We start from the raw sequence: 18,160 nt of genomic DNA on the forward strand, positions 1-18,160 counted from the left end.
TTTCCATCACCACGAGTTATCTTTTGTGTAGGACTAGAACATATCTAGTGCATTTGTGTTTTAAAGAGGGCTATTTACTCTTGCCCAAGAGTAGGTGTGGCTTGCCTATATTCATGCAAATCTTGTGGCTTTTCTGAGTCTCACCCACAATTTGAACAACTCTTAAATTTAAATTCCAGGACTTTAGAGAAATCTGCTATGCCTCTCTGTTCAAATCTCCTCTACATTCCTATTGAAGTGTTTGGTTTATATTGTTTGGTAGAAACCCAGCCCATAACCTGCGAAGAACCTGAAACAGCTGAGTAGACTGGGTAGGCTGAGTGGTATGATGGCCATTTCTCATGAGCATTCTCTTTGCAAGTGGGTGTAGACAGAGATTTCTTGTAGTAGCAGGTAACTTCTGGTATGGCCCTGAAAAGATAGGAGTCATTATTCTTTTGATTTTAAAAGCTCTGTGAGGACTAAGGACATTGCACTATTTGTAGTGTTTGCTCATGCAAGCATGAGGACCTTAGTTCAAATCCCTGGCAACCATGTAAAAAGCTGAGTATAGCCATAAGTATCTTTACCTGAAGGGCAGATTAGTAGAGTAGTTGGATTGCTAAAGGTTTCTAGCCAGCCAGCCTAGGTGAAATGAAAAGACTTTGTCTTAAAAAAATAAGATGGAGAGCAACTGATGAGAGCAAATATCTCACATCAACTTTTGACCTCTGCAGGTGTACTTAATGAACATTTGCATAGTTAAAAAAAAAGGCCTGTGAAACTGAGCTCAGCACTCAGCAGTGAACTATCTTAGATGACACAAATCCCTGTGGTAAGAGAACACTTCTTTAAGTGTTTCTGATTCATAGGAACTTCTTGGCCTCAGGCCTAGAACACAAGAGCATTTAAAACCTTAAACCTGCCCTTTCTTATTTTGTTAAATTTTTAAAGTTATTCTTCCTCATATTTTACATTCCTAGAGAAGTATCCCCCCCTCCCCTCTTAGTCCCTCCCTCCACTCCACCCTTCATCCATTCCTATCCCTTTGCCTTCAGAAAAGGTCAGGCCTCCCATGGATGGCATATCAAGTTGCAATAAGACTAGGCACCTCCCCTCAAAATAAAATTGGACAAGGCAACCCAGCAGGAAAACAATGGGTCCCAAAAGCAGGCAAAAGATTCAGAGACATCTCCTGTCCCCACTGTTAGGAATCCCACAAGAAGACCAAGGTACACAACTGTAACATATGTGCAGAGGGCCTAGCTCAATTCCATGCAGGTTCCCTGATTGTTGATTTAGTCTCTTTGAGTCCCTATGAGCCCAGGTTAGTTGATTCTGTGGGTTTTCTCGTGCTGTCCTTTATCCCTCTGGCTCCTACAATCCTCCCTTGCCCTTCTTCTGCAGGATTCCCTGAGCTCTGCCTAATGTTTGGCTATGGCTCTCTGCATCTGTTTCCATCAGTTGCTGGGTAAAGCCTCTTTGATGATGATTATGTTAGGTCCTGTCTATGAGTACAGCAGAGTATCATTAGGAATCCTCTCATTGACTTTTTGAACCTTTCCTTTCAATCTGAGCCTTCTTCACAAGTGTTCCTGGAGCAGGTGTTACATGCAAGAACCTTCAAAATATTCCTTAAAAGATAATTAACCCACTATAAAACAGGAATCCGGATGTATATTAGAATAGATATACTGTGTCATTACAGTGGCAGAGTTATTTTTTAAGCCACTGGTGACTTTATCCTATAGTGAGGGCAAATGTGAGGATTTTAAGGAGAAAGAGATACATAAATTGGTCTGATTTTCTCCCAGTTTCTGTGATAAAATAGTCTGACCAAAAGTAACTTGGGGAGGAAAGGGTTTATGTCAGCTTACACTTCCAGGTAATAATTCATCACTGAGGGAAGTCAGGGCAGAAACTGAACCAGAAAAAATGGGAGGAATGCTTCTTACTGTCTTGTTCTTTGACTTGCTCACCTAGCTTTCTTATATAGCCCAAGACCACCTGCATGGTAATAGTACCTCCCATGGTTGGCTGGGCCCTCCCGTACCATCTATCAAGACAATTCTTCAGTTACAAGGCCATAGGCCTCTCTCATTGAGACAGTTTTTCAAATGAAGGTTTTCTCCTCCCATGCGTTTGTAGGTTGTATGTCAAGTTGATAATAAAAACTGACCAGCATATAAATAAATTTGGAAACACTTTGAAGTCATCCAGCTGTCATTGTTCCTATTTTTTATACTATCAGATAAATTGGAATCCTTGTTTACCCATTCATAGAAGTAGGAATCCTGCTTAATGCAAAGTCTGTTTGGCTAGCCCTAATAATATGTATGTTGAAGTGCGTGGCTAACTTGAATTAAATAGAAGCCCAGGATGCTCAAGCCTAGTGGTTGCTGTTTTACATGATATCTTTCAGATCTTGTTCATCACACATTAGCATGTATGTCTTTTCATTTTCAGCGAAATGCTCCAGAGGGTATAATGTTTGTCCATAAGGTAGTAGAGTTTATAGACAATTAGATCATTTGAAAACATGAACAAGAGCCTTTTTGGCAAAAGCACAAATGGGATGTTACAAGGATTAATATAGAATTGAAGATGATAAAGAGGCAACCTGAATGAGTCTCTTTTCTTTCTCCCACTCATAGGAGTGACTAGGTGGCAGGTCCTAGGTCTTGCTCCTCCCTCTAGTACTCATGTGTCAATTCCTGACAAAGGCACACCTTCTTTGGGCTAGAACCTCAGAATTTGCCAATAAGGATATGTGGTAGTTTATCTTACTGTTATAGTAAAACACCATAGACTTCACAGTCTTGAACAGGGATATTTATGTTCCCTCAGCTCTGGGACCTAGAAGTTAGAGATGTGCAGGTGTAGGCAGTTTCGAGTTCTCAGAAGCCTCTTTCCCTGGCTTGGAAGGAGCCATGTCTTTTGTAATCTCCACATGGTCTATTTATTATGTCTGTACCCTGTTCTTCTTTCTCTCTTTAAAAACTATTTTTTAGTTGATTGCTTGTTTGTTGATTTGTTTGGGTATGCATGTTGAGAGTGCATGTGCACCATAGAACATATGTGGAGGTCAGAAGAACCTTTTGGTAGTTTGTTCTCTCTTTACCGCTGTGGTCACCAGGGATCAAAGTGATGTCATCAAACTTGCTCAGTAATTCACTGAAATATCTCTGGCCTCATCCCTCTTTCTGATAAGGCCATCAATTATAGTGAGTCAGGGTCCATCCCAGTAGCTTTTTGTTTTTAATGTAATCATCTGCAAAATATGTGATCCTAAAGATACAGTCACACTGCGATGTACTGAGTGTTGGGCTGCAAGCTGAAAATTCAGATCATGAAAGACCAGGTACTCATAGGAAGAAACATGCTGAGTAGTCTGTTTAGCAGCCTGTTGCCATCTTTAAATCTATGAAACATCCCATAATTCAAGCCCCAAACAACTAAGTGATGGTAACTATGCCAGTGTATGCCATGGAATGTTATGCTAGTGAGAATGTCTCTTCCAGAACAAGTGCATGTACCCAGTGCTAGTGAAGTACAGCACTGGTGTATGCGTATTTCCTTTACTCCAACTGTGCAAGGTGTCACCTCTATTTTATAAAACAGGAAACAAAGGCATGGAAGCTTGATAACAGAACTTGGACCATGTGGCTAAATCCTGTGCATATTTCTCAACCCTCTTGTCCAAGTATTTGGAACCAAGGTCTTCCAGGGTACCTCTGGTAGATCATATGGGTTAGTCACCCAGGATATCCATTTGAATCTTCCTCAGGAAGGCAGATTCATCCTCCCAACTGCCAATCATTCTCCAACAGAATTGTGTAGCATGTGCATGCTATTTTCAATAGAAATCCACTCATATCCATATGTCTGATTATGGATACTTGACAAAATTATTTGGAGAGTTTTATGCCATTCATGAACATGTCCAGAACCCTAAAACTCTTGTTGCTTGAAGTGCACATTTGTGGCTAAGGTCCAGCAGGGTGACCTTGACCTTCTTGTTTTAGTTCTCTGGCAATGAAAGTGTGCTTTTTAAAAAATAATTCATTTTATTTTGTATGCATTGGTGTTTTGCCTGCATGTATGTCTGTGTGAACGTGTAGGATCCCCTGGAGCTGGAGTTACAGACAGTTGTGAAGTGCCATTTGGGTGCTGGGTATTCAATTTTGGGTTCTCTGGAAGGGCAGCTGGTGCTTTTACCTGCTGAGCTATCTCTCCAACCCCAAACATTTGTGCATTTTACAGCCTGTCCTATGTGATGCTTTTGTGCTTTTATTGATGATGAACCAAAATTTTAGTGTTGGGTTGAAGTGGGCAATGTTTAAAAAGATTAGAAGGATTAGGAGGTGTGGCCTTGTTGGGGAAAATGTGTAACTGGGGGTAGGAGGTGAGGTTTCAAAAACCCCTACTGGGCCCAGGCACACTCCCTTGCCTGCAGATCATGATGTAGCTGTCAACTACTTCTCCAGCACTATGCCTGCCATGCCTCCTGCTGTACTCTTGCTGTGATAATAATGAACTTCATTGCATATGCTTACAAGTGTTAGCAATGCAGGCTTGTATCGCCATGTTTGGTCAAAGTTATCTTTTTATATGAATTTGTCATGGTATTTTCTATACATTTTAAGAACCTATTGCTTAGCCTTTGGAATAACCATGAAGTTCATGAGAAAATGTCTTCTGTGCTTCTTTATAGAAAATCATTCTGCACCTCCTGATGTAACCACATACACCTCAGAACACTCAATACAAGTGGAAAGGCCACAGGGCTCTACCACATCCCGGACAGCACCAAAGTATGGCAATGCTGAACTCATGGAGACTGGGGATGGTATGTTTTATAGTGAGGTGCTTCCTCCTGTGTGAATGCTCTACCTCTGTCTTTACTATGATTAGCGTGACTCTTTCTGAGTGAAGGTGCTGCTTCTAGATAATCATTGGTTCCTTCAGTCCTGCTTATCATGTTCCTCTGGAACTTTCCTAGAAGGTAACCTGACTGTGAAAAATGTAAATCATTTTCAAATTGTCTAAGGATTTCTTCTTATTAAAAAACAATGTAAATACTGCAGTAATTTAGCCATGAGAAGATAAAGATTTTAATTAGATGCTGATATTTTTCTAATGTATAACTAATATTGGTTAAGTCGTTAGAGTCTTTAAGAATTTACAGTATAAGTGTTAAGATTGTGAATGCCTATTTCAGAGAGCAAAATGAAGTTAAATGGGAAAAAAGTGATTTATAGCTTTAGATTTTGGAAGATGAAGATATCTTTTTTCTCAAAATTGGAAATAAATTATCAGTGCTTTGATAACTTAGAGAGTAAAAGGGTTTCCCTAGTTTCCATATTTCTAATCTTGGTGTAATATAATGACATTAATAGTTCCCAATATGGAGTACCAATTAGCAAGCCTCAGATATAAACTTTCTCTGTATTCTATTTGAATTGTGTTATATTCCTGCAAGGGTCATTAAAGTTAGGATAGAATCTGGCAGTAAAATTATTTTTTTCTTTATGAAAAATTGAACAGTATCAACATGCCATAGTCAATGTACCTTACTGTGTTTGTTGATGTTATGATGACTGAGTGGTTCACAATTAAATGCCTAGTATTGGCTACATCTTTAACAAATAGCACTGTCCTCATCATGGTTGAAGCCCTAATACTACTTATTCATAAAAACTAATAAAAACTGTAATAATTACATTTCTTACAGAATTGACTGTCCTTTCATTCTACCAAGTTTCATTCTCTGACATACCCATTTTTGAAATTGATCACAGGTTTATATTTGCCATTATTTAAAAACTTCTGTTACCTTTGAAATATGCCAAGTTCCGGAATTCGGTAAATTCTGACTCCTGTATTGTGTGATCCAGTGTTTCTCATTGTGTACACCCTAACCGCAAAATCATACCCACAACTAGTACTAACATTCTCACCTAAACTTTAAAACCCATTGGTCTTGGATTCATCTGAACCAAATTGTTTGGGATTAATTGATGAGAAGATACTATATCTAGATGTTGAGAATTGTGACAATTTTTCCATGTTTTCAGAACTATAATGTTTATTTGATTCTGAAAGTACATTTTAAGATTAAAATGTTTTTGAAGTAATGGAGATATAGGTCTGCTTAGATACCTTGTCTGGCATGTATAGGTCTTATGCTGTATCCACTACAGGGAACAAAAACACTACTGTTTGGAAAAGTTCTCATAAGTTACCTTATTTCCTCCAGAGTTTGTTTGTTCATTTCCACTGTGGTTCCTATTTTTTTAGGTGTACCCGTAAGCAGCCGGGTATCCGCAAAAATTCAGCAGCTTGTCAATACCCTTAAACGACCGAAACGGCCCCCATTACGGGAATTCTTTGTTGATGACTTTGAGGAATTGTTAGAAGGTAATGTTCTTCTACCTATTCTTTTATGAGGCCCTGTAGTTCCATGGTACAATGCTACATTTTCTGCAAAATTATTTTATTTTGTTAGGAGCGATAATCTTGCCTTTTCTTGATAACTCTTAAGTCAAAATGCAGGTTGCTTTTTCCAATGAATGTGCTAACAGTACACCAAGTGCCGAGCAGTTACAGCTTTGAAGCCATCTGCCCCCTTAGTGAAATGTGACTCTGTTCTGTGACTTAGTCCTCTTTGTAAGGACTCAAAGCAAAATGCAAGTGTAGAGATCTTTGGCTCAAAGCCAAAGGGTACTTTCTACACAAGCTTATAATGAGATTGCAGAAGGATGGTAGGAACTCTGCCCTCCATCTCACCTGTAATACATGGGAGTCTTCAAACTAGATAACTTAAAATTGAAACAAAATAGATCTGTATGTTGGATCAAACCCAAGCTTCTTGTCATCTGTTAACTGAAGTTAAGACTCAGCTGAAGGATGGTGAGACAGATGACTGATGGGATAAAGCACTTTGGTGCAAGTATGAAGATAGGGTTTTGGAACCCATATAAAATGCAGTCTTGGAGAGTATAGACAAGATGACTAGAGCAAGTTGATGAAGGAGACTAGCCTCATCCATGAGTTCTGGGTTTGATTAAGAGACACTGCCTCAATGAATAATGCAGAAGAATGATGGAAGACAATTCCTAACATCAACGTTCAACCTTCACATGCATACACATGTATACACACACAAACACACACACACACACACGTGTGCATACACACACATCCACACCACACATACATGCACATGAAAATTGAAAAATAAAATAAAATTTATAGAAGACTCAGTTGATTTTCCAGATAGCAGATGGAGGTGATCACTCAAACTCTGAGAAAGAATTTTTTTCTAGGTATCTAAACTTTGTTTTTTTTCGAGACCAGATTTCTCTGTGTAGCCCTGGCTATCATGGAAGTCTCTCTGTATACCATGCTGACCTTGAACTCACAGAGATCTACCTGTCTCTGCCTCCTGAGTGCTGGTATTAAAGACGTGCACCACCACCACTAGCTAACACCTGTCTAAAAAAAGAACAGTGTGTTCTATAGTGAGGCATTTATTTTAGTTTTACTCACAAAAAGTACTTTTACCATGCTTTTGTTATACAGAGTATTTGTAGAAGATTTCTGCCTATATCTCATCATTCAAGGGAAAAATATAATGTAAGAGCTGAGCCTTTTGAATACTGTGTGCTAATAAGTATAACTTTAAACCCATGCATTTAAATGTGAGATTGTAGGCATATGGTTTGGTTTTGTCTGTTATCTACAAATGTTCTCACACCCACCTAATTTCTCCATTCTGTGTTGCCTTGGAAATTGTAAGAGCTCAATTCTTTTGTTACATCCATAATTATTTTAATTATAGAAAAGCATGTTTGCTGTCAGCTGATATATTTATGCCTTAAATATGAATCTCTTAGATTTTTTATGAACTTAAAAAAATTATACTAACATGAATGCATTTTTCTTGAAAATCTTGTACTTTTAAATGTATTTAGTTCAACAACCAGATCCAAATCAGCCAAAGCCAGAGGGTGCCCAGATGCTGGCCACAAGAGGGGAGCAGTTGGGAGTGGTCACGAATTGGCCACCCTCTTTAGAAGCTGCACTACAGCGATGGGGGACCATCTCACCAAAGGCCCCCTGCCTGACTACCATGGACACAAATGGAAAGCCCTTGTATATCCTCACCTACGGTAATCTCATATTGTCACTTATAATAATCCTATAAGGTTCACTGTCTGTCCTTTGTCATTCCTGCACATAACTGCTACAAAATGAAAAAAAAAAAACCATACATATCTTCTGAGTGACTCATTTATCTGTGTGTTACCTTGCTTGCTTCTGGTTTGAAAATAGATGAAAATTTTTTAAAAATTTAGTAAAATTACTTTGTGATGACAGAGGAGTCACAACTTTTTTTAAAAATTTAAAACCACAAATGGATGTGTGAAACTGTGATTATAACTCCGTTGTGATGCTAGATATTGTTTTTACTTTTGTTTTCAAATGAATACTCACTGGTGATCAATAGGGAGTCTATATCAAACCTTTGGGTTTAGGTTTGAATCAAATTACCCCAAAATACCAAAAGACATTTATTACACACACACACACACACACACACACACACACACACACACGCACGCACGCACGCACGCACGCACACACACACACACGCACACGGGGGGGGTCGTTTTGTTTTGAGACAGAATCTCTATATGTAGCCATGGCTGCCCTGGAACTATGTAGACCAGGATGGCCTCCAACATGCAGAGGTCTACCCACCTTGTGCTTTCCTGGAGCCACAATTAAAGGCATACACTATATCTGGCTTCATGTACATTTTTAAAGGGAGCTTTATATCAGAAAGATAGGAAAATGTTGGCATAATGCTTTATAGGCCACTCTCTATACTAATATATTAAGAATACAGAAATTTTGCCAAGCTAAATATTCAGGTTTATTTATACAAGTCATATAGCTTTAAGAGTTACAAGCAGTAAAGAGAACTCTGGCACTAGGGAAATCTCTAGGAATCCACAAGGATGATCCCAACTAATAATCTAAGCAATAGTGGAGAGGCTACCTAAAGTGCCCTTCCCCTATAGTGAGATTGACGACTACCTTAAATGCCATCATAGAGACTTCATTCATCCAGTAGCTGATGGAAGCAGAAGCAAAGATTCACAGCTAACCACTGAGCTGAACTCCTGGAATCCAGTTGTAGAGAGGGAGGAGTGATGAGCAAAGGGGTCAAGACCATGCTGGGAAAACCCACATAATCAGCTGACCTGAGCAATTGAAAGCTCACAAACCCCAGCATGACAGCTGGGGACCCAGCATAGGACAGAACCAGGCCCCCAGAATGTGAGTGTCAGTTAGGAAACCTGGGGCCTCTGGCAGTGGAACCAGTATTTTCCCCTAGTGCATGAATGGGCTTTGGGAACCCACTCCCTATGGAGGGATACACTCTCACCCTTGATACACGGGAGACGGCCTAGGTCCTGCTCCAAATGATGTAACAGACTTTGATGATCCCCCATGGGAGGCCTCTCTCTCCCTGAGGAATGGATGGTGGGTGGGATAGGGGATTGGTGGGGGAATGGGAGAGCAGGAAGGAGAGGGAACTGGGATTGGTGTGTAAAATGAGATTGTTTTTAATTTAAATAAAAATTTTTTAAAAAGTTACAAGCAGATACATTGCATTCATAAAAAACCAAGTCAGAAAGCAAATGTCTACATGTGTACCATTACCGTTGGTGATTACTTAATCCAGCTTTATAACTGTGGTCCTCTGTAATGTCATGATGGATAGTCCAAGTCTTCTGACATAGCTAATCAAAAGCCATTTGGATCAGTGTTGTGTTTGTAATCACCAGAGACCTGAGATCTTGGAAAATTTTGTCTTAGAAAAACTAAATGCATAATGAGGGCAATTGTTAATTTGGGGAAATTTCAGTGCATTTATGTATTCAAACAATATTGATACTGAAAGATGATACCCCAGGCACCTTCACAGAGACTAAAATGAGTTAGAGCTGTCTGAAAGTCTGTATCATTTATATCTCCAGTATTGGGATAGGAACAATACTACCATTAAAAGACACAGCATTCCAAATTGTATAAAAGTAATGCTGGCATTTTAAAATAGTAGGAAGCTAAAAGTCTGCTGACTCTGGGGAAGCTAATGGTGGGTTGTTGAATCTAGAGGCTGTTGATTCTTGATTTGTGTTTGTTTTATGCCTTTGTTTTTGCACTGGTAGGGGTTGAACTCAGGACTTTGTGCATGTGAGCCACACATATTGTCAATGAGCTAACTCCTCCACCCAAGCCTAGTGTTCTGATCTCTAGTGCAGCAAAGAAAAACTTTCTAATTCTCAGAGAAAGAGCAGTTCACCTACCTCTGTTCTTCCTTGTCTCCTGGCTAGTTAAATGGTTATCAGTCACTATCAAGGGTGATCATCCCTAACTTATCTATTCAGTCCCACACTGATCTTTGGACCACCTCACAGGCAAATCCAAGATGGTGTTTGACCAGACTTTTTTCTGAGTCACATGATACCATCCTTCCTGTAAGTAGAGACAATAACCTCATCCCCAGACCTCGCTCCTCATTCTGTCCCCCTGACAAAGTCTTTACCTACTCTCTCAGTGAGAATTGTTTTCAGGATTTGACCCTTTGGGATTTCAACATCTGCAATTTTACTTTTATGATTGTGAATTTTTAAACTTTGGAGATTTTAATCTTTTATTATATCAGCATTCGGCCTTATGATATTTGTGATAATTTCTTACTGGCTCCTCATTGACATCTATCACTCAGAAGCAGCAAAAATCTGGATACACATTGCAAAAAGCTAGAGAAACAGGTTTCACTTAATTCTTTCCACAGTGTATTTAATGCAGACTAAACTTTTGCACATGGCCAACTGTGCTGGAGAGAGGCCTTTCTCTTAGTTCCATCACCATGGAGAAAACAGATCACAGTTATTTTCAGTCTCCTGGCTTCAGTTTTTAGCTTCATAGCTACAAGAACAAAAAGGCTCATTTTACATCTGCATGCATGACATTCGATGGCGCTTAAAAAAAAAGAACTGCCTTTGTTTCTGTATTGCAAACACTTTGGATAATTATGAGGAAAGAGCTTCAGTTTCAAATTAGCTCCAAGGTTAATAGCCAGATGTTCTGCAAGTAATAGAACTAAGTAGAGCCCCAGCATTTTAAGAATGGAGTCGCAGGAGTTAGCCTTTGTCTGGTCAGCTGTTTCTGGGGGTTAAACCAGCCCAGTCTTAATCTCTTTGATCATCAGTCCTCCCTCTCTGTTACTGGCTTTCTTGAGTTCAGCTCAGTAGTTAACCAAGGGAGTCTGCCTCTTCTTCGATCAGCCACTAAATGAAGTTTCTGTTTCCCAGACTCTCTGGCCATAGGATTATAGGCTGGCACTCCCCAGATCTATGTCTAAAATCCATATATGAGAGAGTACATGCCATGTTTCTCTTTTTGTGACTGGGTTACCTCACTCAGGATGGTTTCTTCTAGTGTCATCCATTTGCCTGCGAATCTCAGGATTCCATTATTTTTTTCTGCTGAATAGTACTCCATTGTGTAGATGGACCACATTTTCTCTATCCACTCTTCGGTTGAGGGACATCTAGGTTGCTTCCAAGTTCTGGCTATTACAAATAAAGCTGCTATGAACATAGTGGAACAGACATCTTTGTTGTATGAATGGGCATCTTTTGAATATATGCCTAAGAGTGGAGTTGCTGGGTCTTGTGGTAGGTTTATTCCCATTTTCCTGAGGAATCTCCATACTGATTTCCAAAGTGGCTGAACCAGTTGGCACTCCCACCAGCAATGGAGGAGTGTCCCCCTTCCAGACAAAGGCTAACTCTTGAATCCCAGGCATCAGCCTGGGAATCCAGCATGGGACTAATCAAGACCCCCTGAATCTGGGTGTCAGTGAGGAGGCCTAGGTAATCTATTGAGCCTTGGGCAGCAGATCAGTACCCATCCCAAGTATACACACGGACTTTGGACTCCCATAGAACAATGTGAGGTGCACTCTCACCCTGAACTCTTGGGGATGGGTCTAGGCCCTGCCCTATATGAAATGACAGACTATGGACACCCCCATGGAGGGCCTCACCCTCCCTGGGGGAATGAGGGAATAATGGGGGGGGTTGGGGGTAGGGCACGGGAAGAGGGGAGGGAAAGGAAGAGGGACCTGGAACTGACTTGTGAAGCAACCTTGTTTCTTATCTGAATTTAAACTGGAAAAAAAAAAAAAAAAGAATGGAGTCGCAGAGACACCTCTGCATTTCATGTGCCAAAATGGGATTTGGGCTTAGAAATGTGTTGGGTTTGGCAGTATATTTTTTATGGTCTGTATTTATGGTTATATTTCGTCCTTTAAAATAGACAGAGCATAAGCTTTTTGTTGTTGTTTTTAAAGTATGCTCTTAGAAAAAAGTTTTTATTAATTAAAAAGAGAAGACTTTTTCTGTGTGACCCTCATGTCTGGCCAAATTAATTCTGAAAGCTAACCATGTACTTGGAGTCACTGCTGTTTTACAGCTAATGACTCCAACATGTGCCTGTGTGTTTGTAGGGGAGGGAGGGACACGACCCAGCACCAACCTTTGTGCTAGTCCCAGAAGTTGTGTGTATTTTAGTGACCTGCAAGCATGTACTGAAGTAGATTTAAGTTTGTGCTGTGCAATGGTGCATTACTCTGGCTTGGGAACTCAAAGTTGAACAAAACGTAGCTCTCAAGAGGATTATCATCAGAGTAAAACTGCAGCCCTTCTCTGTTGATGGCTTGTTGAGGAAGCTAGTGCTTGCTTCTTTGCCTTTCTGGTAAGGCTATAATAAGTTTGAGGTACAAGAAACAGACTGTTGCTTTGAGAGATACATATTTTTACATATGCATCATACTTGTACCAAAATGTCCCAATTCCTGCTTGTAAGCCTCTTAGGTTTTGCTGTATTTTGATATTGTTTGTCAGTAATGTGTTATGCTTCAATCTTTAATTTTGTTTCTTAAGAAAACATTAGAAAGTAAGATATATTCAAATATGGCTTAGACCTTATCAGTACGTAAAATGAAAGTCTTGGCTGAGATAGTGAATACTATACATGAATGCTATCTCTGTGGGAAACAAAAATAAATGAACTGCAGATTGGTTATTTCTGAGAAAATTCAGGGAAAACAAGACTCATTGAATTTTAGTTGTTCTAATGCCTGAGCAAGTTGGTATAATTGAAGGACCATAGTATTTAAAATCTTCAAATATCCCTTCAGACCTCAAATTTAATTCCATGTAAAATCCTGTGACAGCAGACGTTTTAGCTGAGAAATTTAGAATATTTGGTAGAAAATGTAGATAGAGTAAACCTGTAAAACATCTGATACTTAAGTCTTCACATTGCAGTAGAAATAGGAAGCATACTAAGCAGCACCCATGGACTACCAATATTGCACAGTACTTCCTTTTTCATTCTCTCCTGGTAGAAACCACAGTCTTCATCTACTTCTTGTTTTGTTAGGATATCTGTAAGTGCATTTTGTTTTTCTACCACATAAATGCTCCTGTTTATCTTTTTGTTTTTAAAAGACTTAATATTCATACACATGTGTGATACATTTTGATCAAATCCATTTCCCATCCTTTCCCTTTCAATTCCTCCCCTATCTTCACCATCTCTTTTCACTTACAACCTAATTTGCTCATTTTTTCCCCTAATCCCCACTGAGTCTATTTAGTGCTATGCGTGACTATAGGACCATCTATTGGGGCATGGGTAGCCTTCAGGCCTGCATCCCTGAAGACAACTGACTCTTCCTCCCCAGCAGCCATCAGTTGCTAATAGCTCCTCTTGCGGGGTTAGAACTACAATAGCTCCTCCTTATTCATTCTGAGTTACTCCAAATATGGCAGGGCTTTAGCTGCCTGACTTGCAGTTCTTTCTACCACTTTATTGTAAGTTGTTAACTGATGAGTCTCTTCAGTCCTTGCCCCAGTTTTATGGGTGGTATGTTTTTCTGATAACTGTATTACCCCCCCCCTGCATATCTGCCTCCATTCTCTGCAGTTGTATTTTCTGCAGAGTAGCCTAGATTTCATTCAAATCTAGGAGAAACTAAATAGTCCTTGTCACCCACTCTGGAAGTGTTTCTTGTCCTTGATTTATACTAGCAACTGTGCTTACTCAATTGCATTTTCTCTGAAAACTACAAGATGTAATGAGACTCTGTGTAAAAACTGGATTTGTGAGTGTATAATGATGCCAACTTCTAAGAATCCCAGCTGAAAATGAAGTTGAAGCATTAACAGATTCTAATGGTTTTAATTGATTGGTTTGTTTATAACACATTACTTTTTATTTTATTCAGTGATAACAAAATGTAATTATTCAGCTAGAATGGTTCACTAATTTTGTTCACAGTAAGGAAAGTCTGAAGCCTTAAACTATTTATGGGAAAAAAACAACTCATGATGTTGTTTCTCATGAACTGATGATTAGTGATAAAGAAGTATACTCCCCAAATAAGATATCAGATGACTTTAAAGATCTATGGGGTTCAGATGAGGAGGTGAACATGAATGAAATCTTAACATCTATTCATGAAATACTTAAGAGTTATATTAACTTGCATACCCTAATTGTGGACTTTATTGGTGTTTGCCTATGACATTATTGAAAATAAAAGTGACTAGCATGTTCTGAGATCAAGAATTACCCTGGGAGTAGGGACAATGGAAGATAAAACATTCTCCTTGCTCATTATCCACTGAGAGGCAGACAAGTAAGTGAATCCTGTGAATGGTAAATAATAGCAAAATTAATTTAGGTATCTGTAATCCTAATGGGAAATAAAACAAATTCAGGTTTTTTAAAATTAAAACTGTGTTCTAAATCAAAATAATTTCTATTTATAAGAGGAAAACCAGACATTGACTATATTAAGACATAATTAGATTGATCTGTATTGTATTACTTTTACATGAATGTATTGGCTTGAATCTTGATTGATTTTGAAAGCTCTTAATAGTTGATTATCTTAGGCTGTGCTGTAAAATTCCTTATATATGAAAGAACTCTCCTTCGATTTGAAGTTACTTTTATTCCACCCTACACTACTCATGATTACCTGGAGATGTATGGTCATAGGATTAAGACTTGAAATGTGAAGTTCCTTCATGGCTTGGTTTTGTTCTTAAATAAAACTGGTAGAAACTTTAGGAAAAGAAAAAAATTTCTTACATTTGCATTCTAGAGTTCAGAATTTTAAAAATGGTAATAGATATTTGTCATTATCTTTAAGTGGAAAGACTCCTCTTCCAAATCTTTAAATCCTGAGATTAGAAAATATTCACTCTGAGAAGTTTACAACTTGCAGAGGATAAGGCTTTGAATGATCTGTCAGAGACATTTTTACAGTTTGTGTTCATTGCAGTTACCCAAGACAGGACATATTAATAGGTCACTGACAGAGCTTTTTAACTCTCACTGGCACTTCCAGTCCTCGTGCTTAACCCAGAAGAAATGTGGCAAACTTTAAAACTTTTCTATAGCTTTACAATGAGTGCATCATGTACTAAGAGGAGTTAAGGGTGTTAAGGCCTTGCTCTGATGATCTTTAGCAATGTTTCAGGATTAGCACTTATTTTCCTTCCTGAGTCTAAGAACTTAAGTTGAAGGCTTAAAATGAAAACAACAAAAATCTCTGGGCAAACTTTGTGAGAGAGGATTTTTCAAGACCCCCATCCCTCATGTCCTACAACTCCTTCCCTGTCATAGGCCAATCATTAGACTGGCTAAATTGGCAAAAATTAAAATATTCAATCTCTTCTCTTCTCTCCCTCCCTCCCTCCCTACTTCCCTCTATTTTCCCACTCCCTTTTTCTTCTCCCCTCTCCCTCTCTCCTCTTCTCTCTTTCTCCTCTTCTGTCTTCTTCTCTTCTCCTACCCTTGGCTCTCTGCTGTTTTTAAAATCTCTACTAATACTTATGAGTGCACTTTTAGCTTTCAGTTTTATAGTCTTGTTTCCCTGTTCCCCTTTTTGTCAATAGTCTTCTAGATGACAGGTAACCTCCAACCACATATGCTGAGCAAAGTGGATGTATGTGCTTGACTCTAAAATGTTCATTAGCTTAATATGTGCAGTTGTGTGTAACTGAAAATGTAAGTATATGTTGCTAAAGTTGCTTGTGTGTTCATACTTTATATTAACAGGTAAACTATGGACAAGAAGTATGAAGGTTGCTTACAACATTCTACATAAATTAGGTACAAAACAAGAACCTATGGTACGGCCTGGAGACAGGGTAAGTGAGGTTCAAATAATTAGATTACTTTTGTCTTATAATCCCAGGATTCAGCCTGTCCTTCTTAGCAGAGTAAGGCTGGATGTGAAAGATAAGTATGCATTCAATATGAACAGGTAAAACCATCAGTTTGGGGAGTTTTGTGTGTTTTGCTACTTTGATCAGTTTCCTTAGACTTCTTTTGATCAGTTTCCTTAGACTTCTTGGCCTGCTTTGTGGGAAGAAATCATGTGGCAGTAATCACCTGGGAACATTATAAACTTATAATTGTCTCTTGTTTCTTCATGAGCCTCCCCATCTGAAAATGTGCTTGTCCACACACACTGACCTCCTCAGATAAAGGCAGGTACACATGACACCTCAGTCTCAAAGAATTAGTTTTAGTTAATAATCTTACACACACAAATAAGTCATCTTTTCCAACTTGTTCATCCAGCTGGTTTTCTAGCATGTAGACAAGAAATCATGTATTCTAGAACTTATTTTTTCCATCAACTATCCTGTATTGCTAAACAGCCAGCATGACCAAATTTAAGATATACAGCTCCTGCCTTCATAACTGCCATCACAATCCTTTTAAGCCAGCCTGTTTATCTTATGTAAATATTCTTACCAAAATTATTAAGGTTTACTTATAACATTTTTTAAAGAAACCATTTGAAACTCCAAAATAAGAAACACAAAAATGATGCATATGTGCTAAATCACTAGATTTATGTGCCTGTGAAAATATACCCACTTTGGTTTGTAAAGAGTTAACACTGAAGGTGCCACAACATGCTAGAGGAGCTGGTGTGAAATTAGAGGCAGCATCCTGCAGAACATAGTAGGATCCTATTAAAAAACTTACCATATAGGAGCTTTCTGAAACCAGAAAGTAGGAAGGAACATTAAGAGAGCACTAGGGTAGGAGAAACATTAAATTCGTTATGCTGTAGTCATGTACCACATACATTCAGTTTGCATGTAGGATGGCATCCCAGAAGATATTGCTTAGTCAAGTCATAGTCATTTTAGTCAGCATGAATACATTCTCTGATACTGCCATAATTATAAAACCACCTAACACATTTCTCAGAATGTATGTCTACACCAAAATTATATCTCTGTTCATTTAAAAAGTATTGAGAAATTGGGTCAAATATTTATTACCCGTGAATATAAAGGAAACACATTTAAAACATCAAATATATACCAAAATGTGAAAATGTATCAGGAAATCTTTATCTATATTAAACACAAATTCTAGGGAACATAAGAAGACATTGAAAGGGTAAAATTGAGAATCTATAAGAGGAAAAACTGTAAACATTAAGATATGCCATATCATTAAGGAGTGTTGGAAAATCTATTTAGTAATTACATCCAGCATTATTCAGTGGTGGATTATAATATTCTCCTCTCGGACTTGCTGAACTGAGCAGATTAGATGAGCAAGGAAGGGCCAGGAACAATTGAATACTGGTTAAATACTTAACTATAATAGTTGGCAGTGAAAATATGATGTACAATATAAGAGATTAATGTTGAAACTATGCCAGGACTGGTAATGTGAGGATTACTAGAAGTACATATTTATAGATACATATGTTGTGATGTGTCATGAACTACTTTGAACTCTGTAAACTTTATGTTATTTGGTCTTTACCATGACAATCAGGTGTAGTTTCTATTATTGCTCTTTTTCTCAGACATGGAAACCAATGCTTAAAGAGGCCAAAATTGTACCTAAGATCCCAGAACTCAGAAGTACCTTAAGATCTGAATTAAGTCCTATCTGGGTGTGGCTCCCAAGCTTTTTGCCTATCTCCCTAGTAAAGAATTATACAAGCATTTGATTATTCATAGTTAATTATATAGTTGTGAGA

General features: G+C 38.5%; 1 protein-coding gene across 4 annotated transcripts in view; it reads left to right on the forward strand.

Moving 5' to 3' along the window:
- Dip2c (disco interacting protein 2 homolog C) overlaps positions 1–18,160 on the forward strand; it is a 368,984-nt gene that overhangs the window by 225,108 nt on the left and 125,716 nt on the right. For all 4 annotated transcript variants that reach the window (XM_013114670.3, XM_013114671.3, XM_013114672.3 and 1 more), the window contains 4 exons: positions 4,694–4,828; positions 6,280–6,399; positions 7,956–8,153; positions 16,201–16,292. In XM_013114670.3, coding sequence (XP_012970124.1) covers positions 4,694–4,828; positions 6,280–6,399; positions 7,956–8,153; positions 16,201–16,292 — 545 coding nt within the window. The remainder of the gene's footprint in view (positions 1–4,693; positions 4,829–6,279; positions 6,400–7,955; positions 8,154–16,200; positions 16,293–18,160) is intronic.

Source organism: Mesocricetus auratus, unplaced genomic scaffold (genome assembly GCF_017639785.1).
Source record: "Mesocricetus auratus isolate SY011 unplaced genomic scaffold, BCM_Maur_2.0 Super-Scaffold_100013, whole genome shotgun sequence".
Lineage (NCBI taxonomy): Eukaryota > Metazoa > Chordata > Mammalia > Rodentia > Cricetidae > Mesocricetus > Mesocricetus auratus.